Source organism: the organism of the source record quoted next, unplaced genomic scaffold (assembly GCF_019419815.1).
Source record: "Pyrus x bretschneideri cultivar Hongxiangsu unplaced genomic scaffold, Pyrus_bretschneideri_v1 Contig4, whole genome shotgun sequence".
In the NCBI taxonomy this organism is placed as follows: Eukaryota; Viridiplantae; Streptophyta; class Magnoliopsida; order Rosales; family Rosaceae; genus Pyrus; species Pyrus x bretschneideri.
This window is the reverse complement of record NW_025999723.1, coordinates 3594290-3611234: the sequence shown is the minus strand read 5'-3', so window position 1 is coordinate 3611234 and position 16945 is coordinate 3594290. Positions and strand designations below refer to the sequence as shown.

Genomic DNA, 16945 nt, shown 5'->3' with positions numbered 1-16945 from the left:
ATGCCATCTTCCGCGGCATCGCCGTCGTCATTCAAACACGACTCGGTGCAAGAACACGTCGAGCCGACATCTTCATGATCATCATGCACGTGGTCACAATCAATGCCGGAGGAGGTTAATCCCAAACTGTCCGCCCACTCGAAAAGTATCTTCCCGAGTTCCTTGATCCTCCAGGACATGTGCTCCAAGTGCTTGGGCTTCGACGGGCCAGACGTTTTCTCCGCCGACAGCATTTTCTCTAGAAAACTCAGCCTTTGCGCCATGTCTGCAAAGTGTTGCAGTTGGCATTCGGCCGCCGACTCTTCTGGTGGAAGAGATAACACGCTTTCGAGATACGACTCCAGTTCTTTCAGTTTCTTCCGCAAAGTTTTGTATTTCTTCGTCATCGTTGATCTTTTGCGTGTTCAGGGACCAGGAGGGTTGTGATTGTGGTGGGAGAAGGTGGCGGTTCACTTAAAAGCGATTGAGGTTTTAGTTGGGAATATATCGTGGGTTGTGGCGGTTGAGGTTTTGGGTGATGTTTGACGTAGTGATCCAAAAGAATTTTTTGTGTGAAAAACACGATTTGATATATTAAATGGAATAACATAATTAGTTGAAAATTTAAAAAAGAAATTTCAAGCAATTGTACGACGTTTATTGTGCGGTGCTGTATTACGGCATGCTAAAAAATTTCTCCTCAAAACCACGTTCTTATTTGAGTACATTCTTTTTTTTAAATGACAGTTATACCCTTTATTGCAGAGGATTTGGGGTAATGGACCGGACAGGCTTAACTGTTTGGTTAGGGAGCCCAACCCAAGTTTCAGTTTCAAAAGCCTGGCCCAATTTTAAACCGCATCCCATAGAGAAGCCTCACGTGCGACGCCGATAGACTCATCACGTGGGGTAAGAAATCGCACGTGCCCACCACATTATTCCCCTACTGAAAGCGGTCCGCTGAGTCAGCAAATCCCAGATTCCCAAGTCCCTGTAAATTTCTCACCCCCGCATGCCCATTTCCGTCCATTCGCTCCACTCCATTACGCGGCGAATCCTCCTCCGTCGCAATCCGAGTCGCCAACCTCCTCACACCAGCTGGCCCCGCACACATGAATTTCCACTTCTACCCTCCCCATTATCCTCTTCACTTTTCCGCCCATCACTCGTACTCTTCACATATTTGTCGCCTTCCTCTTTTACTCGTCTTTTAATCAGCGGCTTTCAACGTCCACAGATCACATCACAGATTCCATCAACTCGTTCGATCTGACTCAGTGATTTAGTGCCGAGTTGACTCAATTGAACCATGAGCTGGCTCAGGAGGATCGAGCTCGTCGACCCTTACTACTGCCCCCCGCCGCCGCCGCTTCTTCTCCAAGAGACCTCCATTTTCGCCGCTCCCAAAACCCTACCTTTCCCTTTCCCTTCGTTTTTCGAAGATGTTGAGGAGGATTGCGAGCTCGGTTACGCGCTGGAGCTGTTGAGTCCGACACCAATCAAAATGCCGTCGCTTCTTTCGTACCGGATGATTCAGCGAGTCGAGAGGCTCGGGGGTAGGTTGTTCCTGCAGAGCCTGAGCGACCGAGTCAGTGAGCTGGAGTCGCGGTTCGATCGGCTGGCGAAGGTGAAATCGGGCGGGGATCGGAAGTACACTCTGACGGCGGAGATCAAGGGGCCGGAGAAGCACGGGCTCGAGCGGAAGTACAAGTGGACGACGGAGATCAAGGGAGGAAAGCTTAAGAAGAAGGAGACCGAGGAGAAAACCGAGAAGAAGTACAGATGGACGGCTGAGATTGAGGGGAAGGGAGAGATCTCGCGGAAGTACTCGTTCACGGCGTCGAATGGCGGTGATAGTGACAGTAGCGATGCGAAGGAGAAGAAGGAGAAGAAGAAGACGAAGGTCAAGAAGGGAAGGAAGGAAGAGAGTGACACGCGTCTGGTGGAGATTGAAGAGCTTGTTGATCATGGGGCTGTCGTTCTTAGACAGGTAATTTCAAATTACACTTTAAGCTGTTCATCCTTTCCGCTTAAACATAGTTAAGTTGGTGGATTACCAATCGTAATGTGGAATTACATTTTAAACCCTGGGATTAGTTCTTGAGTTGATTGAGTTGAAATTAAATTGATTAGCTTGTTTATCAATGGTAATGCAAAGAGGGCGAGCTTTGGCGCAACGGAAAGGTTGCGCCTTTGTGACCGAGAAGGGCACGATAGTATACTGAGTTCTTGTATTTGTAGGCTTTTGCAAAGAGAGCTGGAGGCAGTGGAAATGCGAAGGGCAAGAGGAAGGAGTTGTCTCCTCAAGATGCAGCAATGATGATACAGATGACTTTCAGAGCTTATCTGATCCGCAGATCACAGGCTCTTAGGGCCCTTCGCGATCTCGCTGTTGCCAAGTCCAAGTTGAAGGAGCTCAGAGCATTGTTCAATAACTTCTCTTACCGCCGCTGTGTTGCCCATGATGCAGCAGAGCGTCAGAGGTTCACTGAAAGAATCATCGTCCTGCTTCTCACTGTTGATGCCATTGAGGTAACTTTCCTTACCAGTGTTTTTGAATTTATATTTGTGAAGCTCAAAAGTCAAGACTCATTTGCGTATATGATTCTCGTAACTTGAATGTAAAATTGCTTGCCATTGTTGATGCATGTTCTGGTCGTACAAACTCGTAATTTTAAACGATTAGATAAATTTCATTCCTGATTGAAGTTTGAAATTGATGAAACAGTATCATGTTCGTTTACGTTATTGTTTGATCCTTCTTTACCACCACCTCTGTGAGAAGAACATTCAACAATTGATGGTGGTTCTTTATGAATTTTTGTTTCTTTCCAGCATAAATTGAACTTTCATTTGGTCAAAAGGAGTGTATCAATGTCGTGTCGGTTCCTTAATACTAAATGCTGCCCAGCAATAATCAAGGAAGATATTACCTAACGTAAAACTGAGTTCTACAAAATGTTCTCTGAAAGGATGTCAATCGATTTTCTCCCCAAATGTGAGAACATAATATTATGAAACATCCTTTGATCTTCTGATGAAAACGCATCACCAATTGCCGGAATAGAGTACTAGTTGACAAACCATGCTTCATGTTATGCACAAATATGCACATTTGCACAGAAGGCTTAGAAATTTCTAATTTCACTGACGACCGGCACACTAGGTTCCTTGGTTTCCCTTATTTTGCTACCATGTCAAAGGAGTCATAAAATTAATAACTGTAATGCAGTTTTGACAATTTGCATTGTATTTAGGGTGCTGATGTAATGGTGCGCTCAGCAAAGAGATCGATGGTGGATGAACTTGAAGCGATGCTTGAGGTGGTTGACCCCCAGCCTGCTGGTGCTGGAAAATCACTTTCCATGAGGCGGAGGACCTTTGATATGCCGGATGGTGTCATTCAGAGGGAAATCGCTGAAGGTGTGGCACAAGTTGTCCAAATGCTTGAACGTGAAGAGAGCAGTTCTAATAAACTTTGAGTCACGCTTGTGAGTGTACGGTAATACCACCGATCACCGCCATTTAGGGGGTTTCTTGTTGTAGGACTTGCTTACTAGAGAGATGTAACCTAGCTGAGGAATTAGAAGGATTTGCTTCTTCTCATCTGCATGATATTCTCCATTAGCAATGTTAAGTATGTTTTCCTGCATTGTGCTTAGATAATTCTTGTTTTGTGAACTGCCTTGAATAACATGTTTGACAGAGCTTTTAACGTATCCTTAGGTGATACACAAAAGCACATTATGTACACGAACTCGCATTCTAGAAGAGTCAAATCTAAAGACATTCCACTTACAAGCAAAAAGTCAAATCTAAAGACATTTCACTTACAAGCGGAGAAAAACGATATGGGACTTGAATTGTACATAAATAAATACGTGTATACGATATGGGACTTGAATTGTGTAGGGTGGCCATGGAATTAGGCCCAGGTTAGGCCTGTGTCTTTGGCCCAGTTATTTTAATTCATGAGGCTGTGTGTAAAAACAATCTCATAAATTTTCGTTTTGATAGGATGCAATGACTTGGATGTCACTCAACTCATAGTAGGTCATCTTGTTAGGGTTTGTGAGGGTACTGTTGAGGGCAAGGTTGTTGATCTCGTTGTAATTGAATTGGTTAATTGATCTCGTTGTAATTGAATTGGTTAAGGTAAGCGCCGTTGACGAAGAATTCGAGGGTTTGTACAACTCTGATTCTGAATTTCTTTTGTTCCAAGCAAGCATCGGGACTGGCAATGCCAGCCCGTTGTTGCTGTTATTCTCGCTGTCTGAGCTTTCGGTTGCAGGCAAGGCTAAGAAAATGTTTGTGAATGGAAGAAAGGTCACAACAAAAGAGATGGGCTTCACTTTACGATTTATAGGCTACGTACAATTCTTAGGGTTTTTATTCGAAAAGACATATTCGATGAAACATTTATGAGACCAAGAAGTGTCCATAGAAATTTTGAGTCCAAGTCATCATGGAGCTCAAGTTCCTTAATTATCTAATAACTCTAGTGAGTACTTAAGTATTATCCGTGATAATATTAGAAGTATTTATGGGGAAATTGGAACTCTCTGTATAGTTGGACTCTTGCATTATTTGTACCTTCATATGATTAATGAAATATAATTACTTACAACATATAGTTTTCTATACATACTGTCGACAAGGACGAGATTACTATATGTTCCCCTGCCACGTAAGTAAAGTTCCGCCTATTTGATGGAATTGACAGAATCTCGAAAATGTTGAACCCTCTGATAAGAGTGAGGATCCCGGAATCCTCCAATCACATCCGTTCATCATAAATCGTGTGATTAGTTTTTGTCAGGTACTATTTATATTTAATTTAAAAAAAAAATTACAATAATTTCTAATCGTACGATATACGATGAATGGATGTGAGTCGAGGATCTGGCGAGGATCATCCTAACTTTGATAAAAGAGAAAAATGGTGACTATGATCATGTGAGTTTCTCTCCTGACCTTTGGGGCACTGACATGCATGACCAAGTTAAACATGTAGAGTAGAACACCTCATTTGGAAAAAATCCAATGGAATTTGGTGGTTTTGGTTTGAAATAAGATGGAAGTTTGAATTTTGTAGCAGAAATAAAATACGTGCACTCCACATTGTGTTGGTTGGGCAAGGCATGGAGCTAAGCCCAAGTTTAGGCCTATAAATTTGACCCAAAATCTTATGAAGAAAACAGTCTCATAAACTCATACGCATTGTCTCAAGAGTCAAAATTAGGCAAGTAAAAACCAATTTCAATAGGTTAAAGTTGAAAATTGTAGTTAACACGAGGTAAACGTTCGAGCACTTTACAAACTAGCTATTAGTTTAATGGTATTTATCTTCACAATATAAAAAGAGAACGGTGCTAAGGAATCAACGGCTTTTCTTGAGGTAGAAACAAAAATTAAACTTCCGAGCATTTTGTAGTGTTGTACCTATTCCAAGATGTCCCATTAAAACTCATCAAAGGAAGCTTTAGATTGCAGATGACCTCGCCACACATTCTACCAACCTTTTCTCGGAAAGCAATCTCGACGCCGATATTGTAAATTTGGCCAGCATTCATAGGTTGCCGATCAAACAACAGAGTCTTACTGTGCCCTTGAACAACTACATTCTGAAAAATCGTTGTATTCTTAGGTAGGGGTGGGTTCAAAAAACCGAAAACCGAAAAAAACCGAAAACCGAACCGGACCGAGACCGAAAAAAAAACCGAACCGAAATTGTCAAACCGAACCGAACCGAATCTGACCGGTTCGGTTTCGGTTTTTGAGGCTCGGAAACCGAACCGAACCGATATATATATAATTTTTTTGAATATTTATAAATAGTTTAGTCATACAATCATAACAAAACAGAACCTGTTGCCAAGTTGGTTTCAGTGAAACTTTACAAGCATGGAGGCATGGGTTCGAACCCTCATGCCTCCAGGATTTGTGAGATTATTTTTAATTTTTTAAGTTGTTGTAACCCTAACCCTCCCTCCTCCTCCTTATTTTTCATTCCCCTGGCCGCCTGCCTCTTCTCTCTAGACTCTCGTTCCCTCCCTCTCTCTCTGAGACATGGTGGCCTCGTCCTCATCGTTGTCTGAGTACTCCTCGGACTCGTCCTCGTCGTCTTCGTCTTCCTCCTCGTCGTCTTCCTCGGATTCTTACTCTTCCTCCTCTCTTCTTGCTTCGCCAGCTGTTGCTCTGCTTCGTACTCCCTCAGTCTCTCTCCTCTCTCTCCTCTCTCTCGAGGCTGTATATTATTTTGCTTATTCGCAAAGACGCCCTTATACATTAGATAGTCATAATCCATCCACAGCATTTGATGTCGGCTGGCTGATCTACCTCTCGATCTGCTCTCCTCTGCACTGCACTGCTCTGCTCGACTCTATTCGACTCCACTGCGTTCACACCCGCTTGTTCGATCTGCACCGGTAAGTCCAATCTCATCTCCGAAACCCTTATATCTCCCACTTCTCCTCAATTTTGATCCACTTCAGACTCTGAATTCACTCGCTATAAACGGAATTAAACACATTTAATTTTTAAATTTTGCAACTTTAATTTTGGGCTTATGTATGGTGGCTTTAATTTTGTTATCAGAGAGAGAGGGAAGAGTCGAGCTTCTGCAAGGGAGGGTACAACGAGGGGTTTGGGAAACCCTAGCTCTCTTTTAGCAACCTCCAATTGTCCTCTGCTTCTCTCTCTAGCGTTCATCAACATCATCAGGTCTGTCTCTCTACATCTCTCTTTCTCTCTCTATCTCTCTCATATGTTTATACATATTGTTGTGTATCTATATATCTGATTGTAAAGTTGTTAATTTGATTGATTGATTTTATTGGTGAAAGTATTTTTTTTGGTGATCGATTTGTGGGTTTTAATCGTGTCTTGGATCTGGATCCATCTGCTTGATTTGTTCGCAAGTTATGTTCACAATGCTGTGATTCATATGCTTGTTTCGTGCAGAGAATTGGAGGCTGCACAGAAGGTGTTTGATGAAAGTTGTGTGAGAGATTTGGTTTCTTGGAATTCTTTGATTAATGGGTATGTCCGATGTGGGTTGGCATGCGAGGCGTTGAGGATTTATCGGGAAATGGAGGTGGAAGGAGTGATGCCGGATGAAGTTACAATGATTGGGGTGGTTTCTTCGTGTGCTCAACTTGAAGATTTGAGTATCGGGAGACAATTTCATTGGTTGATTGAAGAAAATGGACTAAGTTTGACCATTCCTCTTGCTAATGTGCTTGAAAATGTGATCTTTCATATTTCCATTTTTTTTTCAATTTTGGAGGGAAAAAAAAAAAAAAAAAAAAAACCGAAAAAAAACCGAAACCGAATCGAAAAAAACCGAACCGAAAAAAAACCGAACCGAGAAAAACCGAAAAAAAAAATGAACCGAACCGAACCGAACCGAAATTTCGGTTCAGTTTCGGTTTTAAGAAAAAACCGAACCAAAATAAACCGAACCCAGCCCTATTCTTAGGGCCTTGGAGAAACGGTGTCGTCGAACTATTCATCAGAGTAACAGGACCAAACCTGTTATTTTGATAGCGTGCAGTGACGTGGATGTCACTCAACTCAAAGTAGATTATTTTGTTAGGGTTTGAGAGGGTTATGTTTAGGGTGAGGTTGTAGGAGATAGTATGGTTGACTTTGGTGCAATTGAATTGGTTAAGGTAAGCGCCGCCGATGGAGAATTCAGGGACTTTGTACGACTCCGAATGCCTTCTGCTCATTACAGAGCAAACATAGCAGCAAACAACAAGAACAGAAATAGCAGCACGCCACCCCCGGTACTCTTGATGTCTGGGCTTTCAGTTTCAGACATGGCTAAGAAATTGTGTTAGTGAATAGAAGAAAGGTTGCAAAGTTCTAGGGTTTAGGGTTTGTAGGCTACGTACATTCCCTAGGGTTTATGTTGAAGAAAAACCTACTTAATTACAAAATGTAAATTTATTAACATTTATGATGCTTAGGGGAGAAGAAAGAAATCAAATCTATTTAACTTCATGTCAAATCTAAAATTGCCGTAATTGTTAACATTATTATTCTACTAAATGATATGATCAAGGTATAAACCCAGTTTATTCAGTGGAGGAGCCAAGATTTTAAATAATGGATCATGATTTTGACAAAAAAAAAAAAAAAAAGACTTTATTAGACCATTACATGGGACACCTGGTAGGAACTTGTTGATTCTTGCCAACATATGCCGAAGGCTTATACCAACAATTACTATATGATATGGGCTTGTCAACGGTAATTATAGGAAACGATGGAGTGATGTTGAAGTCTTTCAAGGTTTTTCAATTAAGGCATTTCATCGAGAGTTTGGTGGCACAATAGAGTTGCAAACATGAAGAAAGAAAAGGAAGACAAGGATAATACAAAAAAATAGAAGAAGAAGAAGTAGGAGAAGGAGGTTATAATATGATTTGCCTTAGCTGTTTATAGGGTCAAATATAATACACATGCAAATATACATAGAGTTTTTAAAGTTGCATGTTTGTGTTATGGACAACAAATAACCCTATATTGGCTCCGCCACTAAATTTATTGATGCATCTCCGCTCAAAAAATAATGCTTGAAGTTCTTTTTTCTAGACGAATAATGTTTAAGTTCAAACTAATAATCTTCAAGACTTCAACCATTAATTTTTCTCCGGTTGCATGGTGACAAAAGGCGAAACAACTAAGCAACTATCAACCTAGGCGGAGCTTTGACCACAAAAAAAAAAAAACAAAAAAAAAAAAGAACCTAGGCCGAGACCTCCCAGCTTATTAAATGGCAAAACTAATCAAAGACCACTATAAGAAGACTCGGTTCATGTATAAACCATCAAACAGGTCTAATTTAGAAGAGCAACTTTTACAAAATGAAACACGCTAGCTGTGTAACCGTGTTATAGAACTCTTTCTCCTAATTTAACCGTAGTGTCGGTAGCAAAACTTCTCTCATGGCAATACAGCACAACCTTTTAATATCTTTAGTTTGAATTCCTGAAAACCTAGCCTCTGGTTTATTCACATTTCACAGCATCTCGTTCCTGCAGAAAAATCTAGCAACCCATGCTGGAATTTGCAACCAAAATTAATACTACTGTCGCAGTTCTGACCTCGATCTATTTGCCGTCGGTCAAAAATCCAGGCTTCGATATTGTTTAGGTCAAATTTACACGCACACATATATGAAAGGAATATACGTTCAAAAATCAAAATTATTCATTCAACCAATCTGGCAAAAAAGAAAAAGAACTGCAATGAATGTTGACAGAGTAAATAATATTTATTTTGGTACGTGCACTTTATTATTGTCAGCATACTTTGAGACGAGTAGTTTTGTTTTTTGTGAATTAGACAATATAGCCATTTAGTGGGTTTTCTTGTTGTAGCTCTTACTAGAGAGATGTAACCTAGCTGAGGAATTTGAAGGATTTGCTTCTTCTCATGAGTATTAAGTTAAAAACTGCATGATAATCTCCATTAGCAATGTTAAGTCTGTTTTCCTGCATTGTGCTTAGATAATTCTTGTTTTGTGAACTGCCTTGAATAACATGTTTGGCAGAGCTTTTAACATATCCTTAGGTGATATACAAAAGCACATTATGTACACGAACTCGCATTCAAGAAGAGTCAAATCTAAAGACATTCCACTTACAAATGGAGAAGAACGATGTGGGACTTGAATTGTACATAAATAAAATACGTGTACTCCAAAGAATTGTGTAGGGTGGCCAAGGAATTAGGCCCAGGTTAGGCCTGTGTCTTTGGCGTAATTATTTTAATTCATGAGGCTGTGTGTAAAAACAATCTCATAAATTTTCGTTTTGATAGGATGCAATGACTTGGATGTCACTCAACTCATAGTAGGTCATCTTGTTAGGGTTTGTGAGGGTAATGTTGAGGGCAAGGTTGTTGATCTCGTTGTAATTGAATTGGTTAAGGTAAGCGCCGTTGACGGAGAATTTGAGGGTTTGTACAACTCTGATTCCGAATTCCTTCTGTTCCAAGCAAGCATCGGGATTTGCAATGCCAGCCCGACGTTGCTATTATTCCCGTTGTCTGAGCTTTCGGTTGCAGGCAAGGCTAAGAAAATGTTTGTGAATGGAAGAAAGGTCACAACAAAAGAGATGGGGTTTACTTTACGATTTATAGGCTACGTACAATTCTTAGGGTTTTTATCCGAAAAGACATATTCGTTGAAACATTTATAATACCAAGAAGTGTCCATAGAAATTTCGAGTCCAAGTCATCATGAAGCTCAAGTTCCTTAATTATCTAATAACTCTAGTGAGTAATTAAGTATTATTTGTGATAATATTAGAAGTATTTATGGGGAAATTGGAACTCTTTGTATAGTTGGACTCGTGCATTATTTGTACCTTCATATGATTAATGAAATATAATTACTTACAACATATAGTTTTCTATACATACTGTCGACAAGGACGAGATTACTATATGTTCCCACGTAAGTAAAGTTCCGCCTATTTGATGGAATTGACAGAATCTCGAAAATGTTGAACCCTCCGATAAGAGCGAGGACCTCGGGATCCTCCAATCACATCCGTTCATCATAAATCGTGTGATTAGTTTTTGTCAGGTACTGTTTATATTTAATTTTAAATAAAAAAATTACAATAATTTCTGATCGTACGATATAGATGAATGAATGTGATTGGAGGATCTGGCGAGGATCATCCTAACTTTGATAAAAGAGAAAAATGGTGACTATGATCATGTGAGTTTCTCTCCTGACCTTTGGGGCACTGACATGCATGACCAAGTTAAACATGTAGAGTAGAACACCTCATTTGGAAAAAATCCAATGGAATTTGGTGGTTTTGGTTTGAAATAAGATGGAAGTTTGAATTTTGTAGCAGAAATAAAATACGTGCACTCCACATTGTGTTGGTTGGGCAAGGCATGGAGCTAAGCCCAAGTTTAGGCCTATAAATTTGACCCAAAATCTCATGAAGAAAACAGTCTCATAAACTCATACGCATTGTCTCAAGAGTCAGAATTAGGCAAGTAAAAACCAATTTCAATAGGTTAAAGTTGAAAATTGTAGTTAACACAAGGCAAACGTTCGAGCACTTTACAAACTAGCTATTAGTTTAATGGTATTTATCTTCACAATATAAAAAGAGAACAGTGCTAAGGTCGAATCAACGGCCCTTTTTTAGGCAGAAACAAAAATTAAACTTCCGAGCACTTTGTAGTGTTGTACCTATTCCAAGATGTCCCATTAAAACTCATCAAAGGAAGCTTTAGATTGCAGATGACCTCGCCACACATTCTACCAACCTTTTCTCGGAAAGCAATCTCGACGCCGATATTGTAAATTTGGTCAGCATTCATAGGTTGCCGATCAAACAACAGAGTCTTACCGTGCCCTTGAACAACTATATTCTGAAAAATCGTTGTGTTCTTAGGGCCTTGGAGAAACGGTGTCGTCGAACTATTCATCAGAGTAACAGGACCAAACCTATTATTTTGATAGCGTGCAGTGACGTGGATGTCACTCAACTCAAAGTAGATTATTTTGTTACGGTTTGAGAGGGTTATGTTTAGGGTGAGGTTGTAGGAGATAGTATGGTTGACTTTGGTGCAATTGAATTGGTTAAGGTAAGCGCCGCCGATGGAGAATTCAGGGACTTTGTACGACTCCGAATGCCTTCTGCTCATTACAAGAGCAAACATAGCAGCAAACAACAAGAACAGAAATAGCAGCACGCCACCCCGGGTATTCTTGATGTCTGGGCTTTCAGTTTCAGACATGGCTAAGAAATTGTGTTAGTGAATAGAAGAAAGGTTGCAAAAGTTCTAGGGTTCAGGGTTTATGTTGAAGAAAAACCTACTTAATTACAACATGTAAATGTATTAACATTTATGATGCTTAGGGGAGAAGAAAGAAATCAAATCTATTTAACTTCATGTCAAATCTAAAATTGCCGTAATTGTTAACATTATTATTCTACTAAATGATATGATCAAGGTATAAACCCAGTTTATTCAGTGGAGGAGCCACGATTTTTAAATAATGGGTCATGATTTTGACCAAAAAAAAAAACTTTAAATAATGGGTTGATTTTTGCCAACATATGCCGAAGGCTTATGCCAACAATTACTATATAATATGGGCTTGTCAACGGTAATTATAGGAAACGATGGAGTAATGTTGAAGTCTATCAAGGTTTTTCAACTGAGGCATTTCATCGACCGTTTGGTGGCACAATAGAGTTGCACACAAGAAGAAAGAAAAGGAAGACAAGGATAATACAAAAAAATAGAAGAAGAAGTAGGACAAGGAGGTTATAATTTGATTTGTTTTAGCTGTTTATAGGGTCAAATATAATACACATGCAAATATACATGGAGTTTTTAAAGTTGCATGTTTGTGTTATGGACAACAAATAACCCTATATTAGCTCCACCACTAGATTTATCGATGCATCTCCGCTCAAAAAACAATGCTTGAAGTTCTTTTTTCTAGACGAATAATGTTTAAGTTCAAACTCATAATCTTCAACCATTAATTTTTCTCCGGTTACACGGTGACAAAAGCCGAAACAACTAAGCAACTATCAACCTAGGCCGAGCTATGACCCAAAAAAAAAAAAAAAAAACATAGGCGGAGACCTCCCAGCTTATCAAATTGCAAAACTAATCAAAGACCACTATAAGAAGACTCAGTTCATAAACCCTCAAACCTTCCGAGGTCTAATTTAGAAGAACAACTTTTACAAAATGACACGCCACGCTAGCAGTGTAACCGTGTTATAGAAATCTTTTTCCAAATTTAACCGTAGTGTCGGTAGCAAAACTTCTCTCATGGCAATACAGCACAACCTTTTAATATCTTTAGTTTGAATTCCTGAAAACCTAGCCTCTATTTTATTCACATTTCACAGCATCTCGTTCCTGCAGAAAAATCCAGCAACCCATGCTGGAATTTGCAACCAAAATTAATACTACTGTCGCAGTTTTGACCTCGATCTATTTGCCGTCGGTCAAAAATCCAGGCTTCGATATTGTTTAGGTCAAATTTACACGCACACATATTTGAAAGGAATATATGTTCAAAAATCAAAATTATTCATTCAACCAATCTGGCAAAAAAAAAAAAAAAAAAAAAAAAAAGAACTGCAATGTATGTTGACAGAGTAAACAATATCTTTATTTTGGTACGTGCACTTATTATTGTCAGCAGACTTTGAGACAAGTAGTTTTGTTTTTTGTGAATTAGAACAAAATAGCTCCCCATCACAAGTCGTGTCACTGACTCATTGCCCGACGGAAGTGATCATGTTTAATTACATTTTAATTACCTTAATTAAACTATAATTAGCAGATTCAGATTCTACAATTGCTTGCTGCATATACAAGTATTAAAGTATATAAACAACTAGGTTCAAGTCAAACAAACGCAATTACTTGGGACTTGGGAGTATAGAAAGAAAACTATGTATTATTATAATTAACCGCCCACTAATTAAAAATTAGATACAAACATATAGTTAGGTGATAGTTGGGGAAAAATTTTTAGAATACAAAGTCACGTGGTGCAAGGTCGGATGTATATTGGGACTTAGGACCACCTAAAGGTTGGGAAACAATAATGTGAAGGTTCTCCAAGGACTTTCTAAATGTATGGTATGAGTACCTTTTGGCTTACCAAGTGTTTGATGTGATCTTTGCAAGGCATATCTAGGTAGCACTCGGCAAGTTGCGTTGACAAAACTCAACAAATGCTCTCTATAGCACTCATCAGATTGTTTCGACAGATGTCGATATATGTTGATGTTTGCACAACATGCTTTGGATGACGACAATAAGCCTACCAAAGTGTTCGATGAAATGACTTCGTAAATAAACTAAAATTTGTTTGCGCGCTTTGTGTTGTGTTTCTATCTTAAAAACTTTGACCTTTAATATTGGGACCCCCACGGTTTAAATCCTAAATCCACCGCTAATGTGGTGTATTTAACATTGTTATTATTATAAATCAACAACGTAATTGATATATCACACTTACAAAAATATATTGATAACAAATAAATTCATGTATTATAATTTAAATAAAATAATAACGTTACATGACCGTTTTTACTTTAAATCCACCGAAAATTACAGGTAGTTGGAGGCTCTGCAGGGTGATATTCAACGGGACTTTTTCATCTGACCTTTTAGTGTTATAAAAGTGCATGTGCTATAGACTATAGTATGCAGTCGGACCTAATATGTATATACTTTTAAAAAATGCTGTAAAATTCTATTAAGTCACGCAATATATTTTTAATTAGTGACTTTCTAATGGATTTGTTGATTTTTGTTATTGTTTAGTATTAGGGTTTCCCTTTTGTCAAGGGCGATGCCAACACGTTTTCATTGATTCTGTGATTAGCACTCTTTCAACCTTTAACCATTTTCTAGGCAATCTCACAATAATGATTACAACATTATCTACCGTGTGATTCACATAAAAATCACATAACTTTTCTGTTTCTGCGCAAATGTATAAGAAAATGCAGTATCGCAAAAGATAGTTTTAGTGAACCAGAAAACAAGGTGGGTAAAATATGTGCAATAATGCAAGTGAAGTGACGCTAAAAAATATAAGGTGGTATTATTCATACATTCATTTTTATTTTTTACATATTTCTTTTAATTTTTAGTTATTGAATCGAATGATAAAGAAGATCAATAAATAAAAATTAACAAAAATATGTGAGAGGTAAAAAATAGTGTGAATAGAACTATCCAAAATATATTCTCTGTATGACTTATATAATGACAAGACATACCAGCTTTTATCCTTGATACACAGAGAAACTATAAATTATTCAAGCTCTTTGTAACAAATAAACAACATTCATGCACCAAGCAAAAGTACATTTTAATCTAACGACTCAGGTTTTATTTTAGAAACAAAAATTTAAAAACAGACTCCTCGAAAGGGAATATCGTTGCTCACTCTTCTCAGGTGATGATGATACTCATTATCATATTTATTATTGTTAAATAAGTATAAATTTTAAAATAAGTGTAGTGAATAACCACAAAATAATAAGTAAAAATATCGTCAATGAAACAAATTTTAATTTTTGTGGCTGTAGAAAAATGAACGTGCATGCTTATAAAACAGCAAATAGATAAGAAAATATATATATAATCTGGAGTCAGACTTTTAACATCGCAACCGCACCGCACGGCGTTGAAAATAAGATTCCGTCTTTGCTTGGCTGAGAAGGCAAGTACCCCAACTGCCACTTGGGCCCTACCATGCCCTCATTCAAACATAAAATTACCTAATCCAGTACCGTCAAACCCCTCCAAAAGCCTACTCTCTCAATTTTTTCCCACGAACTGTTTTCCATTTTCCGGCGATCTACCTCGTAATAAGTAATTTCCTTTTCCCCTTTTTGGTTTCACCTGTCCCTGTCTTTGACTCGTTAAAATAAGAGGCATATATGTCGGCAGCTCGGACAAGGACCCCGCCGGATCACCCCACACGTGTGCCCAAGTTCTTCTTGGATTCATATTTCAGTTTTGATATCATCTCCGGATCTCTACATCAAAGGTCTTGTTTCTTTTCTGTGCGGAAAATTGGTGAAATTTTAGGAGATGAGACTACTATATGATTGAGAGAGAGATTGTTTAGATGTGTCAACCATGTCGTTCATAAGCGTTTGTCAATTGTCACAAGGTTGTTGAAAACGTATTGGTTTTACTCGTTTCATTGGGGTTCACTTGTTGCAAGAACTGTCGTAGTTAGACGACTGTAATTAATGTTTTCTGATGCTTTGCTATATTGTAGTTCAGATGTGATTAAAACATTATAAATTTATTTTCCTTGGACTCCATAGTCCATACCATTTTCTTGAGCAAATGTACAATTTTTCTATCGATTTTTTTAGTAATTAATATGGAATAAAAACTACCAAAATAACATCTCAAAAGGATGAGCTAACTATTTTTAATATGTTGAGAGTTGTAAGTTGTTTAAATAATTTGTCTTTTTTTACCAATTAATTTTACGTTAGATGTTCACATTCTAAAAGAGTTTTAAAATTAAAACTTGCTATTTTGAGCTAACTACGTATAATGGTTTTTCCATTCCGCTAAGCCGATCGATAAATATCATTACTCATTCGTTGAGATTAATAGTTGACGCTCGAATGTTCTTTCATCAAATCTTTTAGTTTGTACCCTTAACTAAGCTAATAGCGTGACTTATAGACTTGTTCATACATACTTCTTTTAGTAATAAAATGGCATTTACAAGGACATATTTTCTTTTTCATTCAATCTTAAATTTTTTAGTACATTGATATTTTTATACTAAGGGGAGGGAAAATTCGGCAAAGTCACATAATTAGCAGCTTAATTTGGTATAGAATTTGTCATTCACGAGATTGGAACCTAAGACCTTTCACATTCAAGTTAAGAGAAATATCACTAGACCGTAATACTGAATCGTTTATTTAACCTGAAATTAAAGAGAGAATAGTATGGATTATTTCTTGCCCACAGACTACAGGCCAATCAAGTGGTACTAAGTCGATGGAAATAGGCAAAACCAACGGCCGTTTAAAGCGCAAAAAGGACACATTTTTCTCTCCTTCTCTAACGCACATGGAGATGCGCGTCAAGGCTGTGTCGTTTTTGCCACGGACATCACCCACGTCTTTCCCACGCACTGGGTCCATCAGCTGCCACGCAGTTCCATCGTGTGGCGACAAAGACACATGGGTCCCGATCCCTCCCTCTCATCGCCACGTGGGACCAACCCTCTTTTGGGTTTTATCGTCAACACCGCCACCGACGACCACCAACTTGGTGCTGAAAGCGACGACACGTCCAGCACTTACTTGGTGGGCCCCGCTCCACAACGTGGCCATGTCAGCTCCTACTCGACACAAGTGTCGTCACGCGCTTTTCCCCGCCAAACTCCTGCCGTACGTGT

The 16945-nt window shown here is 38.7% G+C and overlaps 3 protein-coding genes across 3 annotated transcripts; 2 read left to right on the top strand and 1 right to left on the bottom strand.

Moving 5' to 3' along the window:
* The first annotated feature begins 1171 nt into the window (after positions 1-1171).
* Positions 1172-3631, top strand: LOC103959828 (BAG family molecular chaperone regulator 7-like). Its single transcript, XM_009372196.3, has 3 exons — positions 1172-1969; positions 2221-2511; positions 3237-3631. The coding sequence occupies exons 1-3, from the start codon at positions 1289-1291 to the stop codon at positions 3459-3461; spliced, it is 1197 nt and encodes a 398-aa protein (XP_009370471.2). The 5' UTR covers positions 1172-1288; the 3' UTR covers positions 3462-3631.
* Positions 3632-6005: 2374 nt separating this feature from the next.
* On the top strand, positions 6006-8101 carry LOC103961995 (pentatricopeptide repeat-containing protein At1g08070, chloroplastic-like). The gene is made up of 3 exons (XM_048565461.1): positions 6006-6407; positions 6577-6702; positions 6943-8101. The coding sequence occupies exons 1-3, from the start codon at positions 6049-6051 to the stop codon at positions 7457-7459; spliced, it is 1002 nt and encodes a 333-aa protein (XP_048421418.1). The 5' UTR covers positions 6006-6048; the 3' UTR covers positions 7460-8101.
* A 3074-nt stretch (positions 8102-11175) lies between these two features.
* LOC103961996 (NDR1/HIN1-like protein 10) lies at positions 11176-11757 on the bottom strand. The gene has a single exon (XM_009374656.2). The coding sequence runs from the start codon at positions 11755-11757 to the stop codon at positions 11176-11178; it is 582 nt and encodes a 193-aa protein (XP_009372931.2).
* Positions 11758-16945: the final 5188 nt, after the last annotated feature.

Excerpts from the sequence above, each read along its gene's own strand:
- LOC103959828 (XM_009372196.3), top strand. The coding sequence starts at position 1,289 with ATGAGCTGGCTCAGGAGGATCGAGCTCGTCGACCCTTACTACTGCCCC. Across the intron at positions 1,970-2,220 it reads GGGCTGTCGTTCTTAGACAG|GCTTTTGCAAAGAGAGCTGG; the intron begins GTAATTTCAAAT and ends TTGTATTTGTAG. Across the intron at positions 2,512-3,236 it reads TCACTGTTGATGCCATTGAG|GGTGCTGATGTAATGGTGCG; the intron begins GTAACTTTCCTT and ends CATTGTATTTAG.
- LOC103961996 (XM_009374656.2), bottom strand. The coding sequence starts at position 11,757 with ATGTCTGAAACTGAAAGCCCAGACATCAAGAATACCCGGGGTGGCGTG.
- LOC103961995 (XM_048565461.1), top strand. The coding sequence starts at position 6,049 with ATGGTGGCCTCGTCCTCATCGTTGTCTGAGTACTCCTCGGACTCGTCC. Across the intron at positions 6,408-6,576 it reads CGCTTGTTCGATCTGCACCG|AGAGAGAGGGAAGAGTCGAG; the intron begins GTAAGTCCAATC and ends TTTTGTTATCAG. Across the intron at positions 6,703-6,942 it reads GCGTTCATCAACATCATCAG|AGAATTGGAGGCTGCACAGA; the intron begins GTCTGTCTCTCT and ends TGTTTCGTGCAG.